General features: G+C 39.5%; 1 protein-coding gene across 1 annotated transcript in view; it reads right to left on the bottom strand.

The window, feature by feature from the left end:
- The window catches only part of FNDC3B (fibronectin type III domain containing 3B), a 209,646-nt gene that overhangs the window by 14,545 nt on the left and 172,309 nt on the right, over window positions 1–22,792 (bottom strand). The window contains exons 22-23 of the mRNA XM_050902344.1: window positions 19,866–20,146; window positions 12,152–12,364 (exon numbers count right to left, since the gene is read on the bottom strand). Of these exons, the coding sequence (XP_050758301.1) occupies window positions 12,152–12,364; window positions 19,866–20,146 (494 nt within the window). The remainder of the gene's footprint in view (window positions 1–12,151; window positions 12,365–19,865; window positions 20,147–22,792) is intronic.

Consider the following 22,792-nt stretch of genomic DNA (forward strand, 5'->3'; position numbering starts at 1 on the left):
ATTTAATCTTAAAAAAAAAAGTAAAAAAAAAAGTACAGTTGCTAAAGTGAATCTGACTTTTATTTTCAATTGCTCTGCTCAGATAAATGCTTTTCAGTAATAGTCGTACGTTAGCCAGCAATTTCTAACTGAGATCCTGACCCCCCGGGTGCTGAGCAGAATGGGGATGAGGGTAAATGAAGAGGAAGCACCCAGCATCTTGCATCAATTCGCTTACCCTCCACTGGGGAACAACGTCTTACTTGCAATAGTCCTGCATCTGGAGAACATAAAATTCACCATGTAGGATCATATAGTTTTTTTGATGATTTAGTACACTTACTCAAATATCTTAACCATTTCAGTGGATTTTAAATCACCAGGAAGCCAACAAAGAGATTTGTTTTTGACCTCCTTACCTAGGTGCTAGCTTTATCCTTTGGCTTTGCATGAGATACACAGTATAACCAATTTGAGCATTTCAAAGAAACTAGGTCTGTCATTAGCTCTCAGGGACAGAAATCAATTCATATTACATTATGATTGAAATCCACGGAAGTACAAACAGAGAGATCAAGAATCATCTGTAATAAAAAGAAATGTTCAGGTAATTGAAATTGCTGGAAATGTACTCTGAGGACTAATGTGACTTATTACACCCACCAAGTTTTAGTGAGCCCCTCACCTTGATTGGAAATCAAAGATCTATGCCCACAAGTTTTCAAGAGGCGATTTTAGAGACAATTTCTAAAGAAGAATTTTTATTTTCAACCTTATGCTTACACAGTTTTAAGGACTGCCTGCTATCCCACGTTTTTGAGGCTCACGTAAGCAGCTATGGCATGTTTCAAAAGACTGCCACAGACCTGTTCTCATGGAATAAAATTTCTTGGGATTCACTGCACGATGAACAAAGCACACGTATTTAGGACAGCAATAAGACAGAAAAGACAAGACTACTCTGTCTCTCCCTCTCCACTTCTTGTAGCTCAATCAAAAAAATCTTGTAGCTGCCTCAAAAACAACTGCAGTACTCACAGAACTGCTGAGACTTGTCTCTGACCCTGATCCAAGGGCAACAGATAGCAAAAAAGATGCAATGCAGTATTTTAGACTAATGCCCTCTTTGTAATCATCCATGGAGCTAGGTAAGCAAGGCAGGATAAGTATACCTTACCAGCTACCACACAAGCACACCCATACCCCAGTCTGGGCTTATGGTACACTCGCTAGACTTATTTAGAATCATAGAATAGAATCGTAGAATAGTTTGGGTTGGAAGGGACCACCTTTAAAGGTCTAGTCCAACCCCCCTGCAATGAGCAGGGACATCTTCAACTAGATCAGGCTGCTCAGAGCCTGATCCAACCTGACCTTGAATGTTTCCAGGGATGCGGCATCTACCACCTCTCTCTGGGCAATCCGTTCCAGTGTTTCACCACCCTCATTGTAAAAAATTTCTTCCTTATATCTAGTCTAAATCTACCCTCTTTTAGTTTAAAACCAGTACCCCTTGTCCTATTGCTACAGGCCCTGCTAAAAAGTCTGTCCCCATCTTTCTTATGAGGCCCATTTACGTACTGAAAGGCTGCAACAAGGTCTCCCTGGAGCCTTCTCTTCTCCAGGCTGAATAACCCCAACTCTCTCAGCCTTTCCTCATAGGAAAGGTGTTCCATCCCTCTGATCATTTTTGTGCCCCTCCTCTGGACCCGCTCCAACAGGTCCATCTCTTTCCTGTGCCAAGGGCTCCAGAGCTGGATGCAGCACTCCAGACGGGGTCTCACCAGAGCGGAGTAGAGGGGGAGAATCACCTCCTTCGACCTGCTGGCCACGCTTCTTTTGATGCAGCCTAGGATACAGTTGGCCTTCTGGGCTGTGAGTGCACATCGCTGGCTTATGTCCAGCTTTTCATCCACCAGTACCCCCAAGTCCTTCTCCACAGGGCTACTCTCAATCCCTTCATCCCCTACCCTGTATTGATACCAGGGATTGCCCTGATCCAGGTGCAGGACCTTGCACTTGGCCTCGTTGAACCTCATGAGGTTCATATGGGCCCAATTCTTGAGCTTGTCCAGGTCCCTCTGGATTGCATCCTGTCCCTCAGGTGTGTCAACCGCACCACTCAGCTTGGTGTCTTCTGCAAACTTGCTGAGGGTGCACTCGATCCCACTGTCTATGTCATTGATGAAGATATTAAACAGTACTGGTCCCAGTACGGACCCCTGAGGGACACCACTTGTCACCAATCTCCATCTGGACATTGAGCCATTGACCACTACTCTCTGGATGTGACCGTCCAACCAATTCCTCATCCACCGAAGAGGAACCAACCAATTCCTCATCCGATGAGGAACCAACCAATTCCTCGTCCACCCATCAAATCTGTATCTCTCCAATTTAGAGAGAAGGATGTTGTGGGGGACCATTTATATTGGTGAATACCAATGACTTAGTCCTGAAATTACACATTCACCTTTTGAATACGATTAAGGTTTCATAACACTGAAAAAGTGATCTGGCAAAACACTTGAGCTCCTCCTGTCATTCGGGAACTGGACTAATACTCCCATCTGGTTTTCCATCTCCACCCCTTTTTACTTCTCTATCTCACACAACATCTGTAACGAAAGCAAAAACCGTTACGGAAAAGCCTGCATCTATGTTCAATACACAAGATTGTAATGGAAGCACACTTAAACTTCAACCATCTTTGAAGAAAGAGGGCTTCCAATTTTGGAAGAAGAAAGGCTGATTACTAAGTCAATCAAATTCAGTTGCTGTTAGGCTTTACTATGACAATAATGCTTTGTAATTGTGTTTGAAGATGCAGATCATGATGTAAGAAACATAATGAAGATGAAACATTTTAACTTCAAAATACTAGTGATTTTTTGTTAATAATGTAGTATTTTCCTCATGTCTAAAGTAGGTACTTTATACTCCTCCAGAATTATTTCTGTTATTTTTAAAAATAGAATAGTTATTTTATGTAGATGGCTGTAGACTTGGAGCAATATATCCTACAATCTTTTTTCAGTCTCCCAGGCTTTCTGCTGAAGGATTGCAATGAACTTGAAGTTGAATCAATCACTGTGATTGCACATTGCTACTGTGATGTCTGCATACATTAAAAATTGTCTAAGGTAAGATAATTTGTTCGTATCACTGCAAATTCCTTTTTTAAACCTAAAGATTTAGATCTAAATCTAATTTAAAAAGCACATTTAAATGCGAGCTCTATACACCTTTGCCTTCTTGGCAAGCCTGACATTGTCCACTGTGCCCTGTATCCTGCCCATGTGTCCAGGCCCTGTTCCATACTTTTTCTTAAGAACAAGCCAGCTTTGAGCTTGTTTGCAAGGACTTAATCTCTTATGCATTTAAAAGTTGACTTAATCTGCGTATGGAAAAGCTCCCATGTTCTCTATCTCCCTCTCGCCTTCTTCCAGCCCCTACTCAGTTCTCTGTCTGAACATGGACAATGAGTTTTCCTTCTCAGACGCTGTGGGATGCCATAAGCATGGTCATTAACAAAGCACAGCCATCAAAAATCTTTCTGGCTTTTCAGGGTGATACCTGAACTACATTGGGGGGGTGGATTTTTTTCTACATCCCGCTTCACTTTAACAGAGCTTTACGTCATTCATAAATTGAATGTGAGAAGACACAAGTCCCAGTCTCCATAAGGCAGCAACACAACTTGCACATCAGTGCAACTGGGATCCGAGAAACTTGTAGAGGAGGCAGGTGCATGGCTCAACAGAGCCTCCTCCATCCCTTCTCCCCGCATGGCTAGGCTGGAGCTGAGGGATGGGCACACGGTTGAACACGACTGAAATACTGCAGCTTGACAAACTGCCACTTCTTGTACCTTCAATCAAAATGGATACGCTTTTAGCTGCAATGTTGAAAAAGTTAGTTTGAACTTCAGTGAAATTGCACCCAAATACTAACATGCTGGTGTTTGCAGCGAAGGTCCCTTAGGAGGCATGGCAACTAAGCCTGCCCCAGCCTCCCTGAGCTGGCTGCTCCCATCCCCATGCTGCTCCTTCAGTACAAATATTTATAGGGCTAGAAGGTGAACTGGATTTGAGAACTGACAGAGGTTAAAGATCTAAGTAGGATAGTCTTACACTGATTAGCTCCCTAGCAGGTCCAATGTTATGTTAAAACAGTTGTATTGGTACAACTGTGGGGACAGAATGGGGACACAAGTGGTTTAAGCCAAAAGTGCTCGTGTTCCTATATAGGAACACACTTATACCAGTACAAGTGTTTACACTTCCTTATTTCTTCATCACTCTTCCCTTCCAAGACAGACAAAAACAAAACACAAAACATGTTCAAGTGTGTCTCAGCCAAGATGTGTTCATTCTCTAACCTCTACCTGCTTTCATGTAAATCCTTAAAGTGTGCTAAACAAGCAGCAAGAAATTTTCAATTCTCAGAGGTTTGCCCAGTTGAATTTAAAAGACAGTAGGCTACATACCTTAAACTGGTACCCTGTCTTTGAAAAAAGACTACCTCTGTGGGTTAACAGCATTCTCAATGCAGCTGCATTATTATTTTTTTAAAGTTTGGACCATTCACAAGTAAATCTGTATTATTCAAATTCAACATGCTGCAGTGTTGCCTCTCCTTCCCACTAAATTAAGAGCAGAAACTGAAAAGAAAGCAACCTTCTCCAGGGATGGAGACACTCCCCAGGGGCTACTTCCCCCTCATCTCACTCGAGCGATCCCAATTCTCCCCTTCCCAGACATTCTCATGTCGGTCACGGATTATTCATTTACCTACACACAATGGAGGAGAGAGAACATAATGTCCTAGAGCGATTGTCTGGGAGACACCACTGCTGTTAGTTTTTCATCAATACCTTTTTATTCTCAGTGAAGATCTTCTTGGAAATGTTTTACATGTTGCAGCTATTTTGTTTCCTCCACTTCAGTCACTTCCAGTCGAGCAGAGGAATATGAATGTACTCGCTCTACCTCCGCTCATTAGTTCTCAGCACATTTTAATCAGCAGGTTCCCTTTCAAACTCTTGGGTTTTGTTTATATTTTAGTAACCCGTTTGTCCTTACAACAATTTAATTTGAAAGAAAATCTACCGTACAGCACTAAACAAGACAGCAATCTTGAGCCAAGGTACAAAGGCTGAAATAGCTTCTGAATGATTCTGTTACTGCCTCCCAGAAAAACATGGTCATCTGCCACAATTTTGGCCGGGGAGAAATCATTAATAGAGCATTGGTCTGACCTGGAGACCTGAGGCTTCATTTCAGCATACACGGGCAACTGCATAATTAGGAACTAAAGTACATGAATTTCACAAACCAACAGCTCTTAACATTATTATCGCAACATCCCTGTTATCTGCACAATTATAGCCCTCACCTACTCTCTTAGACTATTCCTCTATTTAGTTTAAAGAACATTATCAAACACTCACTGATCGATGTGATTTTTCTTTCCCCGTCAGCAGCTCCCTATACTACGAGATGGCACCAAGGAAAGCAAAGCTTCAAAACAAAAACATGTAATTCAGAGATACAGGAGTAAAATCAATGCACGATTTTTTTCATTTCTGCTGTATCTTCAAATGTTCAGCTCAAAGAGAAAAGCTTGACACTTGCAGCATCCCCCATCCCCACATCCATCAGTGCTGCTATAACCAGTACCAGGTTGACCCAATCTTTTCAGCTCTGGGGCACCTTTCCAAGCCACTCTTTGGCATCTCCTTTTGCAGGTAAGTGCCGAGGGAAGGCAAACACCTGGGCAGGGGTTCCCAGAAGAGTTCTGTGCTCCCCCAACCCTGACTTCCAGTCCTAACATGAGGTGTGGACCAAACAGACGGGATGCCCCTCTGATCTGTAGATCTGTTTTCTAGAAGATACGTTTTGGAAAGCTTATAATGTATGCTTGTTCATCGTATGTTTAGAAACCAACCTCCACAATGCACTGTCAATATAATTTTTGTTTACAGGCATAATAATAATAACAGGACCCACTGAAGGAGGCAACTTTTCCTTCCTAATACTTAGAAAAGCAAAACTAAGTGGAGAGCAGAAAAAGGCAGGAAGAGAAGCGATAACAGTCAGATAGGAAGAGTTTTGTTTTCTTCACTTAATTACTTAGCACCTCTGCAGGCTAGACAAAGAGTACTTGCAGCCAAAAATCGATTTTTAGCTTGCTTCTACTAGATCATCTTTCATCTGCTGCTGAATTTGAGCACGTAATCCATATTTACCACAGATAGTCACTTGTCAGATGTCAGGAATTATTGAAAATGGAGATGCCTTAACGTACAGAAGCTCCCTCATAGCAAGAAAAATTACTTTTTTGGACGGAGCTTCTGGGCACATCCAGGAAGAATGGAAGACAGATCAGCAAAGTGCCTGACAGATGATTGCTGTGTGCAGCCACATCAGAGGCCAAGGAACAGACAGAAAGGACAATACTGAGCACAACTTAATGTGAATTAACAGCATTTGAATGAAACATCTGGGAGAAATTAGAGAGAGCATCCAATGGTCTGTTGAAACTATACAGTCAGGAAGAACTAGAATACCAGGCAGCTACCAACACCATGGCTTGCAATGGCAATGTGCTAATAATTAACAGTAGATATAAATATGAGTGGGCTTAACAAGGCTAAAACCATAAGAGAACAAAACACAGTTCAGCGGTAGCAAACGAATGCTCTTACAGCCATACACATTTTTATCTTCCTTGTGCAGCATTACAATCCACTTTCCTAGTACGGCAGCAACTAACAGTGTCTACGAACCTTAAAATGAAACTCATTCGGCACGTTGTGTTCCCAACTATTTACTGACGTGACAGTCTCAGTAATCTGTTTTGGCAAAGCTCGCTAAGGAAGCCAAGCACAGTCTCTAGTTTACCAACTTCAGCAAAACGAAGCTGGAACCTAAAGATGTGCTCTTAGAAAACTGGCCAACATGATCCTGTTGCTCTAAGCTGAACCCCATTACCACTTTAGGTATTAAACAGTCATTACTCTGATTAAGGCATTATTTTTCTTATGAGGTTGTTACAGATGTGCAGAAAATAGCTTTCATTACAGTGACAATCTTTGGTCTAGATGCTGCTCTTATTTATGATCTGCCACTTGGAACATTCAGTTACACCCATGAAGTCTGAAGTACCTGCAGATGTACTCTGATCAAAATACAAGAGGAAATTGGTCCACTGTGTTTCTATGTAGTTAACTACTAAATTTCCCACCAAACCAGGGATTCTTTGAAAATACTTATGGAATAGCATCTAATTCTGTGTCTCACTAGATTCCTAATAGCTGAAACATCTCATCTCAAACATTTAACATGGTTTTCTCACACTTCCCTTTGTCTCAAAAGATGACGCTCATACAGTTAACTCATATCTACTGAAAACGTTGGTTTACTCCTGTTTCTAGGAGCAAAGCTGCAATGCAATAACAAGTTAAGCTTTTTACACTTGGAACAGTTCTTCCTCGTCTTTTTCATTTGCACAGCACTTACTGCAAAGCCCCAAGTATCTGATCAGAATGCTTTTAATACAAATATCATTACTGTTAATAGCAATACTTACCTACACAACACAACAATATGAAGTGAAGACAGGCTACCTGAAAGACTTTTCTGAATGTTAACTTTCTATTTAGCCAGGCTTGCAGAGTAAACTGTAGCATGCCGTATGTCTTGGTGCTCATTCTTAATTTCCTTTCATTGTTGTTTTACCCAATATGAAAATGATTTTTCCTGCAGGTTTTTGCAAGGATATGTTAATGTATCTAATTTTATATTTTAATAGAATTTCATGAGCCAGTAGGCCTGATACATATCAGTAATTGCTGCTAAAATGGGTGTAAATTGTCTTGATCAAATCATGAGTGTAAACAATTTTTTAATTAGACTGCTTGAAACTTGCAGTAACCAGATAATGATTATGCTAGTCATCAGGCAAAGGCAGCACGTTTAGCAATTTATCTCTCTGTGTTTCTCTTCTACCTTCTTTCATGTTAATGCAGAACAAACATACGTGTCGAGGCTCATAAATATGACCACTTCCTAACACACAGAGACTGTACTTGGCACCAATCATTCTGCAAAGACTGGTGCTTAGACCAAACCGTCAGATACGACAACCAGAAAAACAGTGTGCGCACAATGACCGTGCCCAATTCATATTTATAGTCATTAGGCAAGTTCCATTTTGTGATCAATTTTTCATTTATATTGAAGAATAATCTCTCCTTAAATGGCAAGCATGTATAGTTTAGCAAAGTATTTTAAAGCAGTTTAATACCCACATAAATAATCTTTCATATGATATGAAAGGAAAATACTACTACTGTTTACCCAGTGATATGGGGTCATAACTCATTTATTCAGTAAATAACCATAACAAAAGCAATTACAATTTAGAATGCCAGTAAACACCATCTCTTACAATTCACTTAGAAAAGCAGACTTAGTAAGAATCGTCAATGATCCTTCATCAATATTTTTAAAGAATATGTTTAGGTTGCTTCTTAGCCAACCTTACCAATGATTCTCCCTTAAAATACAATTATGTATATTTTTATTTGGATTCTGTATACACACAAAAATCACAGAATTCATCTCAACTGCAACATATATTCATCTAAAAGAAACACAAGCAACTGATAAATGACCCACTAATAATGTACTTGCTAATTCTCTCTTTCAGACTGGATATTGTAAGCATTTTAAGACACTAAGAGGTATAATTAGTTGTAGGAACAACTAAAGACTAATTACCAGTACAGGAAAAAAAATCAAAAGCATTACTATAATTAGGTTCATTTGCTTCACTTGGAGAGGAAAAATCCACAGTATTCTGGAAAATAGTGGAACTCGATTAACATGATTTTCTTGACATTACTAGAGTTCGGAAATGAAGTCACAACTGATAGTTTATTTTAAAAAGAAAGAAATTTTATAGTCCTCTTTACATAAAGGTCAACTACTCAATGTACTGTGCTTTCTAGAAACAGATTTTTCTTCATTTCCACTTAATGCTACACATAATTGAAAGGACAAGAGATGCTAATTTGATCTTCCTAAATGTCACACACTGAAGAGCAAATGAGAGCTAAAGCAGGTACATTTCTGATGTGCACACCTTTTCAAACCCCTACATTAATCAGTGTCAGGAGATTTCCAAGTATTTTGTTTCACTGGTCTTGCAATCAATGAAACATTTAGTCTCCAACAACTGGCCTGCTATACCTCATTACAGCATGGAAAAGTTAAAAACAATTCTTAATGACCAGGACACATTCAAGAGCACTGGCTGACTATCGCTGCATAAAACCGGAGCTGAATCTTTACAAAAAGGCCATTAAAGCTATCAGGGTCAGAATTTGACTTAATGATGATTTTCTTTTTTTTAGAAGCATTTGCTCTTCTTTATATTTCTGTTTGTGAAAATGCTTCAGCAGTATTTTAAAGGTATCTCCTATTTTAAACCTCATCAGTAAGCAATGTTACAGTAAACAAACTGCATGCTCAGATTCACTGAAGAAGGCAAAATTTTAATACTGAGTTGAGGGATTTCAATATAAAGCTGTTAAAAGTAATTTCAGATGTCTCAGGGAATACAGTAACAATTATCTTCTGAAAGACTAAGGATATGACAGAGGTCAATTCTGAGTTATCCATGTTTACACCACAGCCTCTTCCCTCGAGTCAGGTGCTATTTCTTCTCTCAACAGAGGGGACACCATAGAACCTTCCTACAAGCCTTTCAAACCATTAAAGTCTCCAAAACCTCCTTCTAGATCATTTATTCGCTGTCATTTTTTCACCAGAGACTGGCTTCCTAGAGAGGTGGTCGATGCCCCAAGCTTGTCAGTGTTTAAGAGGCATTTGGACAATGCCCTTAACAGGCTTTAGCTTTTGGTCAGCCCTGAATTGGTCAGGCAGTCGGACTAGATGATCGTTGTAGGTCCCTCCCAACTGAAATATTCTATTCTATTTAATTATTCCATCAGATGTCCACAGTTTACCTGCATTACCCTGTTAAAGCACTGTGCAATTAAAGAGGCCAGTGATGCTCAAAGAACTGTATTCCCCTATTTTTCACAAGTGTGCAGACGAGTAACCCCTCAGTCACAATGGGGTTTATTTTACGGGAACGATCTAAGAGAGGACTCCTACTTCTGTAACTAACTGCTGTTTCTACCAATTCATGTTTGGGCTGTCATTCTCTGTTCATTAGGAATGATAGCTCTCCTGAATGTACAAAACTTCGCCGCTGTATCCTTTCAGGAACATCCCTCATTGTGATCGATGCACACAATGGGGAGCAAAGAGGGACTGTCAGATAGGGAACAAATAAATAGATCTTATTGCCAAGACCTGCCAGCTCCAACTGTTCTCAAACACAGCACCTGGCACAGACAACAGTGCACCCATTCTACTCCTCTGCTGTGCCCACGCCGGTATGCACTTCATCAGCCGGAGGGCTCAGGGCTACAGCTCGTTTCAGGTATTAGCTGAACTAATTGCTACAAACCCAACCATCAGAGGAAGCCATTTCATGCAAGGACTCCGTTCAAGCAGGAGGAGACAGCGCAATGCAGATTAGTAGTTTCTCTGCATCTTTGGGAGCTCATGTGGACTATAAGTCAAATTTAAAGCTAAGAAGGCCTAGCAGAGTACCAAGTTCAAATTCCTCCTAATTAACAGCTCTTAAGAGACCACTTGCAGTGGGAAAAGTTTGTGCAAAAGCAAAGGGTTATGCTAAAGCCTCGTGCAAAAGCAAAGAGGAAAAAGCTTTCCTTCTCTGCTGCCAGGTAACAGAACGTATTTTATTCTTACAAGGAAACTTACTATTTTCTCCAATATAAAACCAGGTTTAAAACAATTTACAGTTCTTCACCGTCCTACCTGCAGTGCTACGTGAAAGCAAACAAAAGAAGCCTGCTGGATGTTTCTTTAGAGCTGACTTGATCACACGCTGCTGCAGGTGATGGGCTCCTGCCAAGCATCATTGCACTCTGAAGAAACTGTTTTTATCAGCCAGACTTTCAAATGGGCATTTATATTCATCGGACACCTCTCAGTATTAATACAGGGGAGCATGTACACTCCCTGCCTCAGTACAGTGGAGATACTGGGAGGTATTTAGGCATTATTCATGGTGGTTTTATTACTTACAATTAGAGCTTTTGGGCCAGATCTTCAGCTGGCATAAACTCAGCACAGCTCTATTTAAATTAAAGGAATCATGCTAATTTACACCAAATTATGATCTGTACTGAAGGTCTCTAAGGATTATCTACTTGATACGTCAGTTATTTTACCTAATTAAACCAGTTGAGAGTGTTTCTTAGTAAATTATGAGCCATCTATGATATTTATTCATTGAAGAGCTCAGACTGTTTAGGCAATATTCACATATTGTCTTTCTTCCCTTCCCTTTTTTTATTGAATATATCTCATCACAACTTTGGAGCTACATTATCAATTCTTCCCATACAAAGTTTGCATGGGAAAATACTTTTTGCTGAGCACTGACTGTTTAATGTTCATTTTTGTGTTTCTTGCACACTGAAAGCTCTCATGACTTTGAAGAAAATTTTAAGGAAGTGAAACATGGTGGATGAGCTCTTCTGCATCCTTATTTCATAATTATTGTGTAGCTACCAAGCTGATTCCAAGCTCATATTTTCTAATTCTCCAAAATATTATAGCTGTAAAATCCTGACCATCACGTTGCCCAAAAAACCTTGTTCTACTCAGTTTGGCCTTTCCTAGACCTCTGATTTTATAACCGTTTGTTTTATTAATACACACGGCACATTGGGTACAATATCTTTGTTTTGTACATTCCAAAGGGTAAAGCACTATGACCATGAAAATTGGTATTAACTTTTATAGGCAGAAGCGCCAGGGTTTTGCTAAAATTTCAACAGTACAGCACTGATTTTGGTTGTTCTATAACAACTTTAGCAGCTTTGTTACATAATTTGCTCGGTTAGAGTACAGGCACAGAATTCCTATTAAAACAATATTTTGTATATATTTGTAGATATGAAGTAATCAGGAAACCAACATTTTTCTTACCGTGATTCACAACTGCATTATGATGAACCAGAATTAATTTTCATTACCACAAGGAAAAGATTCATATCTCTTACCTTTTATTTCTGTCTTCTATCTGCAAGATATAGACCATGTCATCGGTAGCGTGAAGCTTGGAACTGCTGTCTCCCCATTTCAGCTTCAGGCTCTGAGGACCTGCTGCAGCACACTCTAACCGAGGAGGTAAGGGTGGTAATGGCCTGGTTTTTGCTTTAATAAAGTGGCTAAACGGTCCAGCTCCAATTTCATTGACAGCCTGGATCCTGATCCTAAAACGAACAACAAAAAGGTAAATGTTAAATGAAGTGCTTTCATGAGGTTCTTGGTATAAAAAAAAGTCTCAAGAAAAAAAAACAGCCTTCTGGACCTGACTGCTCCGTCACTAACACAGTGCCCGCTACCAGGGCTTTGCTCTGGCAAAATGAAAGGCTCTGTAAACATAACAAGTATTATCATCCTGTTTATATTGTAAGAGCTGCAGTGAAGATATCAAGAAATGCAGTAAGGCAGAGGGGGTAAGATTTGGGTAAGCAATCTCAGAACCTGATAGCAGTCCCTTTAACCACACGAACAAGGGGCAGCAGCACAGATACAAGTGCAACCTGGAAAACATTAAGTGTGTAACCGTGAATAAATAAAATGCAGAAGTGTGTTGTGGTTGTCTAACAAAGGTCATGGACTAATTTAGGTGAAATCATTAAGTGAAAGCATTGGTGTCACTGCCATGAAACACATCTCCATGTTGGTAAATATCTCTGAAGACCAAAGAACAGTATTATTTCAGTGTGTGCAGCGTCCCACAAAGCACACTATTTAAATACATGAAACTCTCCTGGGAAGAGCTAACCGAGAAGGTTAAATCCACAAACCTTCTACATGTCTTACACAAACTGTGGAAATATTAACCATCAGTGAACTATTTATTAGATGAAATAAAAGTTGGACTCAAGTCACTCTCACAAGATGCACGAAAGCTCTTGAGCCATTTGAATTGCATTAAGGACATTTAGAAGAAGAGAAAAGCAGACCACCTACCTAGTCACAGAAGTTTTAATTTGGAAATATTCTTAAGACTGAGCCAGTCTTCTAAATTCTATTTCTTTCTTAAGATAATGACTCCTGGCTTCTGCTTTGTCACTTTCTCTTATCTGTCTGCACCTTAGTTTAATAATTTGCACAGTGAGAATCTGCTTATAGGAATGAGTGAAGAGCAGTAGTCTTTTACTATGGTAACATCAACAACACCATCATAACAAAAATGTGAAATATGCATTTTGAAAGAGCTTTGAGGACTGTGTAAATAGAAATATTGGTACAAACGAGCCTGAAACGTTTCAAGAGTTTGTTAAATCAAAGTAAAAATAAGAGAAAACAGGATGGGCAAACCAATCAGGTTTTTTTAGACAGTTCAGCCTAGTTTAGATAGCTGGACAGATGCCATTTACTCTGGAAATCCTGTGCACAGCAGCCTAGTATTTTCTCATGGGAAAAGACTCTCTACAAGAAAGTGTTGCTTCTTCTCAAAACTATCAGCCACCAAGAAGCCAGAAGTCCCTGGGTAAGGTGGTAGGGGGAGAAGGCAGAAGAGCAGAACCCTATGACTGCCTGCTTCAGAGAAAGCAAAAGACAAATAGAACTGTCTTTGGTTGGCATAGCTACTTATTTTATTGAAGCACATAAAGTGATGTAAGTTCATATAAACAACAGAAGAAAAATTACTTTGCTTTGAACAGCAAGTTGTCAGCTCTACCATTAGAAAAAGATTAGGTAAAGGGATAGGGAAAAACCCTCCAGAGAACAATATTCCCCATTAAAAAAAAAAAAAAAAAAACAAACCACAAACGTGTATTTTCTGCAATTTCAAGAACAAAAAGGGTTAAATGATTAATAAACATATTGCAAAATAAGAGAGCTTTATCTACTGATTGGGCAGGTAAACTAATTGTACACTGTAAGAACGTACTGTGTTTACGCAGTCATGTGTAAATGTGTGGTTAAACCTTTGCTTATTGACCTAGCCATTAACAAGGGTAAAGTATTGCTTGGCGTGGAGCTGCATTTTCCTTTTAACCTTCCTTTTGGTTTCAGGAAATGCATCCTGACCACCTTACAACACTGTACAACCGTCATTTCATCCTCTTCCTCCCAAAGGGTGGATGGTATGAAGAAAGACCTAGTGGGAACTTCCTCTTCAACTGCTGCATACAAGCATTTGACATAAAAAGAACAAAAGTCTTTTCTAGTATCTTAAGATGTGTAATTAATATAGGCATTGATCTTATTTCATATTATGTTATTGGTTTGCTTCAGATTGAAGAGTCATTACATTAATATTTAATGGTCTTTCCTGTTAAAAAAAAAAAGTGAAAACTGCATGAATTTTCACTGGATTCTGGCAAGTTATCCATTAGCACATGCACCTAAACAGTAACAGCTACATTACAAAGTGCTACTACTTTTTTGTAATTGATTACAGCAACATACTCTAGAGTACATAACCTTTTTTTTTTGTTTTATTTTGTATTATCCAAAGTCCCAGTAACAACAAAGCCTCTCCTGTCCTCAAGCATCGTAACTTTAACTCATTTCCAAATGGCAGCTACCACACTTGAAAACAAGCAGTGATTGAAACAAATGTCTCTCAAATATCACATCCCATTTCTTAAGCAGAAGCTTTTTTAGATATGTGCATGAACACACATCTGCATTTACTTGTATTCCCTCTGCCAGGTATTTGCACAAGGTAAAAATGTGTCTCTTCCTCTTCCCTCGTTTGTTGTTGCTTTCATCTGCTGCCACCACCACTTCTGACTTTAGAACACAGGAAGACTGATGGAAACTCTTAAGCCTTAAAATAGAGACAGGCATCTTTCCAGATGAATGATGATACTGGGAAAGCCAGAATTGATTTATTTGACACTAACGTGGCTGGATGTGGGTACCTTTTTTCTGCTGATTACACCACCATAAAACTCTTCGTAAATTGCCACTATCATTCCCAGGTCCTGAGCTTTGTCAGACACACACAAACAACTAGTTTTGGTTTTCTGTGCACATGGCAATGTAACCCAGACCCAGCTCTCACCTCCCTCTGAACCACAGCAGCGTCTCCTCAATGGATATTAGGCCTTAGAAATGTCCACAGGGAAGGGAGAAGGAAGAAGGGAAAAAGAAAGGGGAGAAGGGAGGACCATCTGGAGGAGGAGGGAGAGCATATGATGGTGGGAGAACACCTTGTACTGCAGCATCTTTGCTGCAGCTCAGGTGCTTCTCATGTCCCTGCCCCAGCCTGCACCACACTGAGCTCCTCCAGCGGGGTGGCACAGCCATAGTGGGTAAGATAACTTCCACAATTAAATGGAAACCAATTGCTGTTTACAGAACTGATACTGGGAAAAATGAATTCTTTATTTTTGTGTAAAAGTAGTACATAGACTTGTAGAAATATTTGCAATAAAACCACTTCCTGAATTCCTTTCAGCTTTTTCACTAATGGTTTCTAAGTTAAAATACCCCAGACACTGTCTTGGAAAGGCGGTTTTAAAATCTGACAATCACAGTTTGAAAGTAAGTTTTTTGAAAATGTAGAGACTATATTTAGAGATAGTACCTAATTCTGCAGGCCCTGGACCAATAATATTTGTATTCATTTTCCCATTTTCCCACTGCATCTTTTAAACATTTAGAAAAAAATAAATCAGACTAGGCAAATTTAGAAACCATTAAAAGATCTTTAACAGACCATTCTATCTTGTAAGATTCTTGACCCAGGAAAATAAACACACTAAACAGGATGCTATTTTCAGATTGGTCACAAAATCCTTTGTATAGTATTCCAACAAACTGAGAAATCACTTTTGAATTAATCTTAAGAGTCTGACATGAGAAGAGTTTGATTCGCTAGTTCCCATAAGTGGAATGCCACCAGTTGCAGTACACACGCCTGTGGAAACCTGTGGGAGTGAAAATGCCACGGACTTCAAAAGGGAGGAGCAGCAGCATGCTCCACCATCAGCAGCAGCCTGAATGTAATGGGTAGTAATTATACACAGCCCCCAGGACAAGCCAGCCCCACAGATCCCCACTCAGACTGCACTCTTCTGGGGCTGGAACAAGACTGAGTTTTACACTCTGAAGCATACGTTTTGTTTTATAACCCACTTAAGCATTGCTAACTTGAGCATCCATGTGCATTCTTCTCTCTTCATCTTGGAAGAGATTTTCCTCGATACAGTTTAGAAATTCAAAATGTCTAGAACTTTTATTCCTAAACCAAATTAAAATTAAGTGTTGCTATTAACATTTAATAAGGCTACTGTGTATTTCGGTAAACTATGTAACTTCAGAAGAAAATAAGCATTCTTAAAAATTGGAAGTTGTTCTGCAGTGAAGTATCTCAACAGTATAGCACAATTAACTATGGAAAGTGTTGTGCAAAGCTTGGGAACACAGTGTAACAGAAAACTGGTTATTCCTATTACTGTTGAATACTTATTTATTGTGGAATACTTATTAACTCACTTCTAGTTATGTCAGTTCACAGAAAACCAATCCAAGTATTATTACCCTATAATCAGAGCTTCCAGAGCTTCATGGCTATGTCAATAAAACAGAAAAACTGCAGAACTCTCAGACATATTTCTGCAGCTGCTCACCAGCAACGATGTCTGCATAGTGCTTTTGTGAGGCATCTGCTTTTTGTAACAGGAGTGCTGGTCTGTGTCTGACACTGGAAAAGTCCTCTTGAAACCAGCCCTACGCTGGCCATTAGCAGCACAGCAGAGACATGCCCTAGTTCCTCCTGCCTTCAATGTATTTTGGGATGCAAATTCTTCTTGTGACATGCTGCCTCGATTTGCTACTAAGACACAAAAACCATCAAACTTGTCATCTTCGAGCCCACCTTCGCGAAGAGCCTGGAGTTTACTCGGTGTATACTTGAGTTGCTCATGTATGGCCATTCCCACAGGGAAGCTGCAAGCAGCAGAGCGATGCCAGACCTAAGCTAACAAGTCCAACGGGGTGGACACAGGCAGACACGCTGTTAGAATCACACCACTATGCAAAACAACGTTCCTTTCCAATTTTGGACTTAGTGGATTCATAATAACCAAGATTTGCTTTCAATTTCAGGTCTCCACAAACAAAAACATTGACAGTGAAATTCCAAGGCAACTAAAACATACAAGCCCTTTGCTGATTTACTTAAAATTCTGCTGAAACTTTGGCAAGAGAGTTCAGAGTCTCAAACCCAGTAGTATTTGGCTGGTTTAGTCTAGGAAAAACAAGGCCTGGAAGAAAACACATTCACTGCTTTTAAACACAGCAGGGAATAAACACTTGAGAGAGAGAAGAGCTAGTTGAGTAAAGTTGACACAAAAAGAAAAACCATTGGTGAACAAATTTAGAGAATGAGATCAGTGATGTTCTGAAACACTCTTCTGATTAAAACAGGGACGGCAAAAATTCCACCACCTTTTAGCATACAGCTTGATAATTTTTTTTTGGTAGGAACTTAGTCTTACAACAATATTTAGAACAGTTGCAGTTAATGCTTCTGCTTTAGCCTTTTCATTTGGATCAGAGACAAGCAGACTCCCTGACCAAAAATACGTGATTTAATACGGTGCTTTTTACAAAATAACAAAATAAGAATGTAAAAAAAAAAATCCAGTATGATCTCAGGGTAACAACACTTTTCATGGCAGCAGGAGTAAGAGCTTCATGGACAAGACTGCAGCATGATGATAAAGAAGAGTAATGTCCTGCCCATCCTTTCATTCCGTACCTCCATTTCCAGGCTTTGAAGACAAGGACATTGCCCTAAAGGAAGCTGTAGACAACCAAGAACCAGCTAAAAAAGAGACTGAAGAAGGAAGACTTCAGTGAAGAATTTAGATGGTCCATTCTGGCTGTCTTGACTGTGTTGCTCAAAGCTCTCATTTTGCTTTAGCTGTTTTGACTCTTGATTGAACATCTGAGGAGAAACCAGGGAGTACGAGACTGCCCAAAGATGACGCAGTTCCACAGCTGGGTAGCCAGTCAATAGACAAACTCTTCAACTTCTTATTAGTTTTATTAGGTTTTTGATTAGTCTTCAATCATTTCAGTTCCCTGGTCTGACTTAGAGTAAGATCACATAAGCACCAGTGCTGAGGCAAGGCAGAGAGTGAGAAACGTGGGAGAACATGGAGATGGAGGGAGGTCAGAAGCATGACAACAGCAACCTGAATTGGCTCAAACCCTTGTGCAGCTTTACTCATGTGCAGTATTTTCACAAACACCTTAAACTAGCTTAGGCCAGCATGTCTGCTAGAAGACATGCTGGCCTTCCTTTCTCTCTGCTCATTTACAAGGTAAAAAATATGGTTAGTTTTCAGCAAGACCAGTTTTCCCAGTTTGGAACGGTGTGATAGCACTTTGCTGGCACAAAACAGGGGACAACACAAGGAGGGAAGAAGAGGCTTCCTTTGACAGCAACGCTAGCTTAAATTGACCACAAAACTAGGATCTTAAATAAACACAGTAGAAGACAAGAAAAAGCTTATACTTCGTTACTGCCTTTGCCAAAAAGGATCACAGCGTTATAAGCCACTGAAGAACTGGAGACAGTGAAAACGTAGTCGCACTTCTTGGATTTATATGAGTGATCTGGAACGAAGGGGTTCTGAATCACCAAGTTCCTATTTCGCCTTCTTTTTTCAGATTGCCAGAGAGATATATATACACTTTTAATAAATCTACTTCTTTATTTTTTATTACATGGTTTTAAAACCTAGATATTCTAGGCAAAGATCAGGGACCACTGTACTAGGCACTGCAAGCAATATATGTTCCTCTCTTTAAATAACTTCTAGTATACGTATTTGTATACTTGCTACAAGAAGTTCTCTTTTTTGGGTACATGATAAGATTTGAGAAATGAACTTTTCATTTAAACTCTACAAGACCTGTAGGATTGTGACCTTGAATACAAAGAAAAAAAGAAAAATATTACAGAAGGTCTGTGCCATGTCTAATTTTACAACTGTACAATCAGATTTCAGTTTTTATTAGAACAGTACTTAAAATAGAATTTGTTTTGTCACATCTGCTGTATTGCTGTTCATTGCCTGCATGGAACAATTTTTTTTTTTTTTAATTAGCAATTAGGGAAAAAACATATAGGCCTGAACATTGTAATAGTAATAAAACTTTGGCAATGTCACTTAGAAATTTAGACTCTGAAGCAATATAAAGAAATTGTTTTTAAATTCAGATTATCTTTTAAATAATCTCCACATGCTAGAAACAAAAAAAAGCTGTAGCTATACAAATAAAAGTTCATTGCGTGCAAATTGCAATCCCCTCACAGGGATCAATAGAGTTAATAATATAAAACCCTAGAATATTACTGCTAAGCATCTGAAAAAACACGAGAAGTCGCGTTCTAATTCTAGTTATTTCCCATTTTTTAAATTTATTTACCTACCACCGTAACCTTACCTTAGCAGAGCAACTTAAAAAGGAGAGGTCAGAGATAATGCAAGGAGAGGAGAAAGAGCAAAAAGGGAGGGAGAAAGCAATATGAACTACATGAACTACTGCAATTCATTCCATAAAGGAATTATTGCAGATTTCTATGCTCCCTAGATTGGCTGTTAGGGTTTTGTTGGTGGTTTGGTTTTTTTTTTTAACTCACTCTACATGCCATAAGCATTTCCTACGTAAAATTAAGCTGTGTGATCTCATCCGAAGTGCTCTGTACCACATCGAAAAAATTGTACTCACCGGTATGAGGTTTCTGGAAGCAAATCATTGATAACGTAACTTGTAACATTTCCTACTGGAATGCTGATGTCACCCAGGTCAATGTTGTATGATGTAATCTCAGCTCCGTTATTGCATGGTTCTTCCCAGTTCAGTACAAGGCACACAGAGGGTGAGAGTTGATAGGCATCCATGTGCTCATCCTCCAGCACAGAGAGGGTAGAGACTGCATCAGGCACAGACGCGGGGATTCTGCAGGTTACCAGGTCACTGTAGGGTCCAGCTCCTGCCTGGTTAATAGCCTGTGTGTTAAAAAAAAACAACATTTTTTTACAGGATAAATGTTCTCTTTCACATGTCTATCGAGTTCATAATAATGAACTGTGCAGCCTGGAAGAGCTGCATGGAGTCTTCAGAGGATATGCACTGCTGGCTTATTCTCTAAAGCATGACTCATACCCTCCACCTATACTAGAGCAATTAATATCTTCCTTTGTTATTCAGGAGTATCTCTCAGAAAAATTAGAGAATATTTTTCTTTTTCCTAATAGCTATTTAATCAAACTTAACAGTAACCTTTTTATCAGCAGCAAACTTTGTTTAGTAAGGGAAAATGTCACAGTCATACTGTCAGTGACAGGTGACATCACATTGTTCAGCAAACTGGCTACCTGAAATTGTTGAGCCACCCTGTATAAAATCCTCAGTATACTGTAGCGTGCAACATCAGATGCTTTATGCAAGCAGAGTATCCCTAGACATAAGGGGCGTTTGGCTTGCTGAGAGCTACACTGGCTCCTAGCTCAGAGAAAGAATATCTAATTTCATCCTAAAAAGTTTCTGATATAAGAATGTAGGAACTCAGCACAGCGTTAAGTCTATGACTCAGATTTCCCCAGAAATCAAAATCACTAGCAAAACACCATCAAAGCACATAGCTCAGTAGTTTCCACAAGAGAGGGGAGCAATCAATTATCAAGCTTCTCATCTTGACTCATAGATCCAGGATCTCAGTGTAAACCAAGTTTCAAAATCTGGCCTGCTTCTGCTCATTAATTACAGAGGCTGTTGTCTTTGTAAGTTGAACGTTGTGCAATTGTACAGACCTGGCTTTTTTATCAGTTGATGCTCTGTCAGTGGCAAATGCTGTATATGTTGCACTGGAATGGCCTAGGAAATTACTAACATTACCTCCTCAGGATTATTATAAGCTCCTGTGCAGACAATCCCAGAACCATACAGGCTGGAAAGGACCTTGGGGACACATCTAGTCCAACCTGCTACTCCAAGCAGGGTCAAAGCTGAATACAGACCAGGTTGCCCAAGCTTTTGTCCACTCAGGTCTTGAAAAATTCCAAGGATGGAGATGGCACAGCCCCTCTGGACCACTGTTACAATCCTTAATTGCCCGCACAGTGGTAACTTTTTTCTTGCTATCTCATCTGAACAACTCTATTTCAACCTCTGCCTGGAGCAAAACTGGACACAGTATTCCAGGTTCTCATGAATGGCACGTAACGGGCAATACCACCTTCCCTTGATCTGCTAGCTGGGTTCCTCTTGATACAGCCCAGCGTGCTGCTAGCCTACAAGGTACGTGGAGAGCTTATGATAGCATATTATGGTACAGGCTGAGCTACAGGAGGTCCAGAAAGCACAGACCTCCAAAAGCAGCTTTGACATTGCCCAGCATTGTTCAGAACCCACATTTCCTTAGCATTTGGAAAAGTGAGCCCAGAGTCTCCCACCAGATTACAATTAATTAGAAAACCCAGGTTTACAATGTTGCCAGCAGGACTATGATGGCAAGGAAAGGACATGTCAAACAATTGTTTGATTTCTTATCTATGCTTAACTGTAGTGAATAACTGATTTCTGCTATGCATGATACAAACAAAAAGCCATGTTCTGTTTTTCCAGGAGGCATTTTGTTCAATTGAAGGAAGAGATAATAAAGTTAGATTCGTCAGCCTTTAAAAAGCCCTTCAAAACAAATCCTGCTCCAGGGACATCTTCTATTTAGTGAAGCGCTCCTAGAGCTGTTAAAAGTGAGCCTTGTTTCGTGGTCTGCCAATGATATTATTTGTCTTGCCTCTAAATCAGTGTTTGGCAATCTATATCTTGCTCCAAGCAATTTATTTTCAGTGGTGCTTTTAACTGCTTTATTGGACAATCATCATAACTGATGGGAATTTCATTCTTTTTTGCTTCCTAGATACTCCCCCTTCCCACCCCCAATGACACAATATTTCCCTTTGCAGAAGCCACAATTGTTTTCAGGAATATTCATTACAGGAAAAAAAGTTAAGCAACGGTAAAGACAAATTGTCTGCCCTGCAGTTATATATACCTGATTTCTTAATTCTATCTTTTTATTGAGTTACTGTAGATTGAGATAGCAATACTGTGTGTTTATTAGAAGGCAGAGTAAATGTGGTTTGGGGAATCTTTATTTTTAAAAAGTGAAAGAAAGATTTTTCTGTTAAAGCTGCTAATAGATAAGAAAAACAGCTATTATTCTCTCCTTTTTATTAAAAAAACACAACTAAAATTTCTGAAACTATTTAACTTTCCTTCTTTGTCTGCTATACATACTTTGTTGGGGGTTTTTTATAATTATTTAAATGTTCCAGTGTATCTTATAACAAATTCTTCTCCATATAACACACAGATCAGTCTAGAGGATGAAGCCCTCTAGAAAGTAATGCATGGGTCACTGATGGACTTCAATAAAATGTCTTAGGGCTGTTGTGCATTTCACTTAACTTCTGCCTATGGATTAAATTATATTGGCTGTGTTAAAAACCGGGCAGATTTATGCAACATTTTTGTGCCAGGTAATTTAAAATGAATGCCCACTCGAAATCAAAGATGCTATACAGCTGGCTGTTTCCATTTTTAACATTAAAATCTCCTTGAGCTCCCTGCCACTCACTGCAGAAGTCGTC

This window comes from Gymnogyps californianus, chromosome 10 (genome assembly GCF_018139145.2).
Source record: "Gymnogyps californianus isolate 813 chromosome 10, ASM1813914v2, whole genome shotgun sequence".
NCBI classification, from domain to species: domain Eukaryota; kingdom Metazoa; phylum Chordata; class Aves; order Accipitriformes; family Cathartidae; genus Gymnogyps; species Gymnogyps californianus.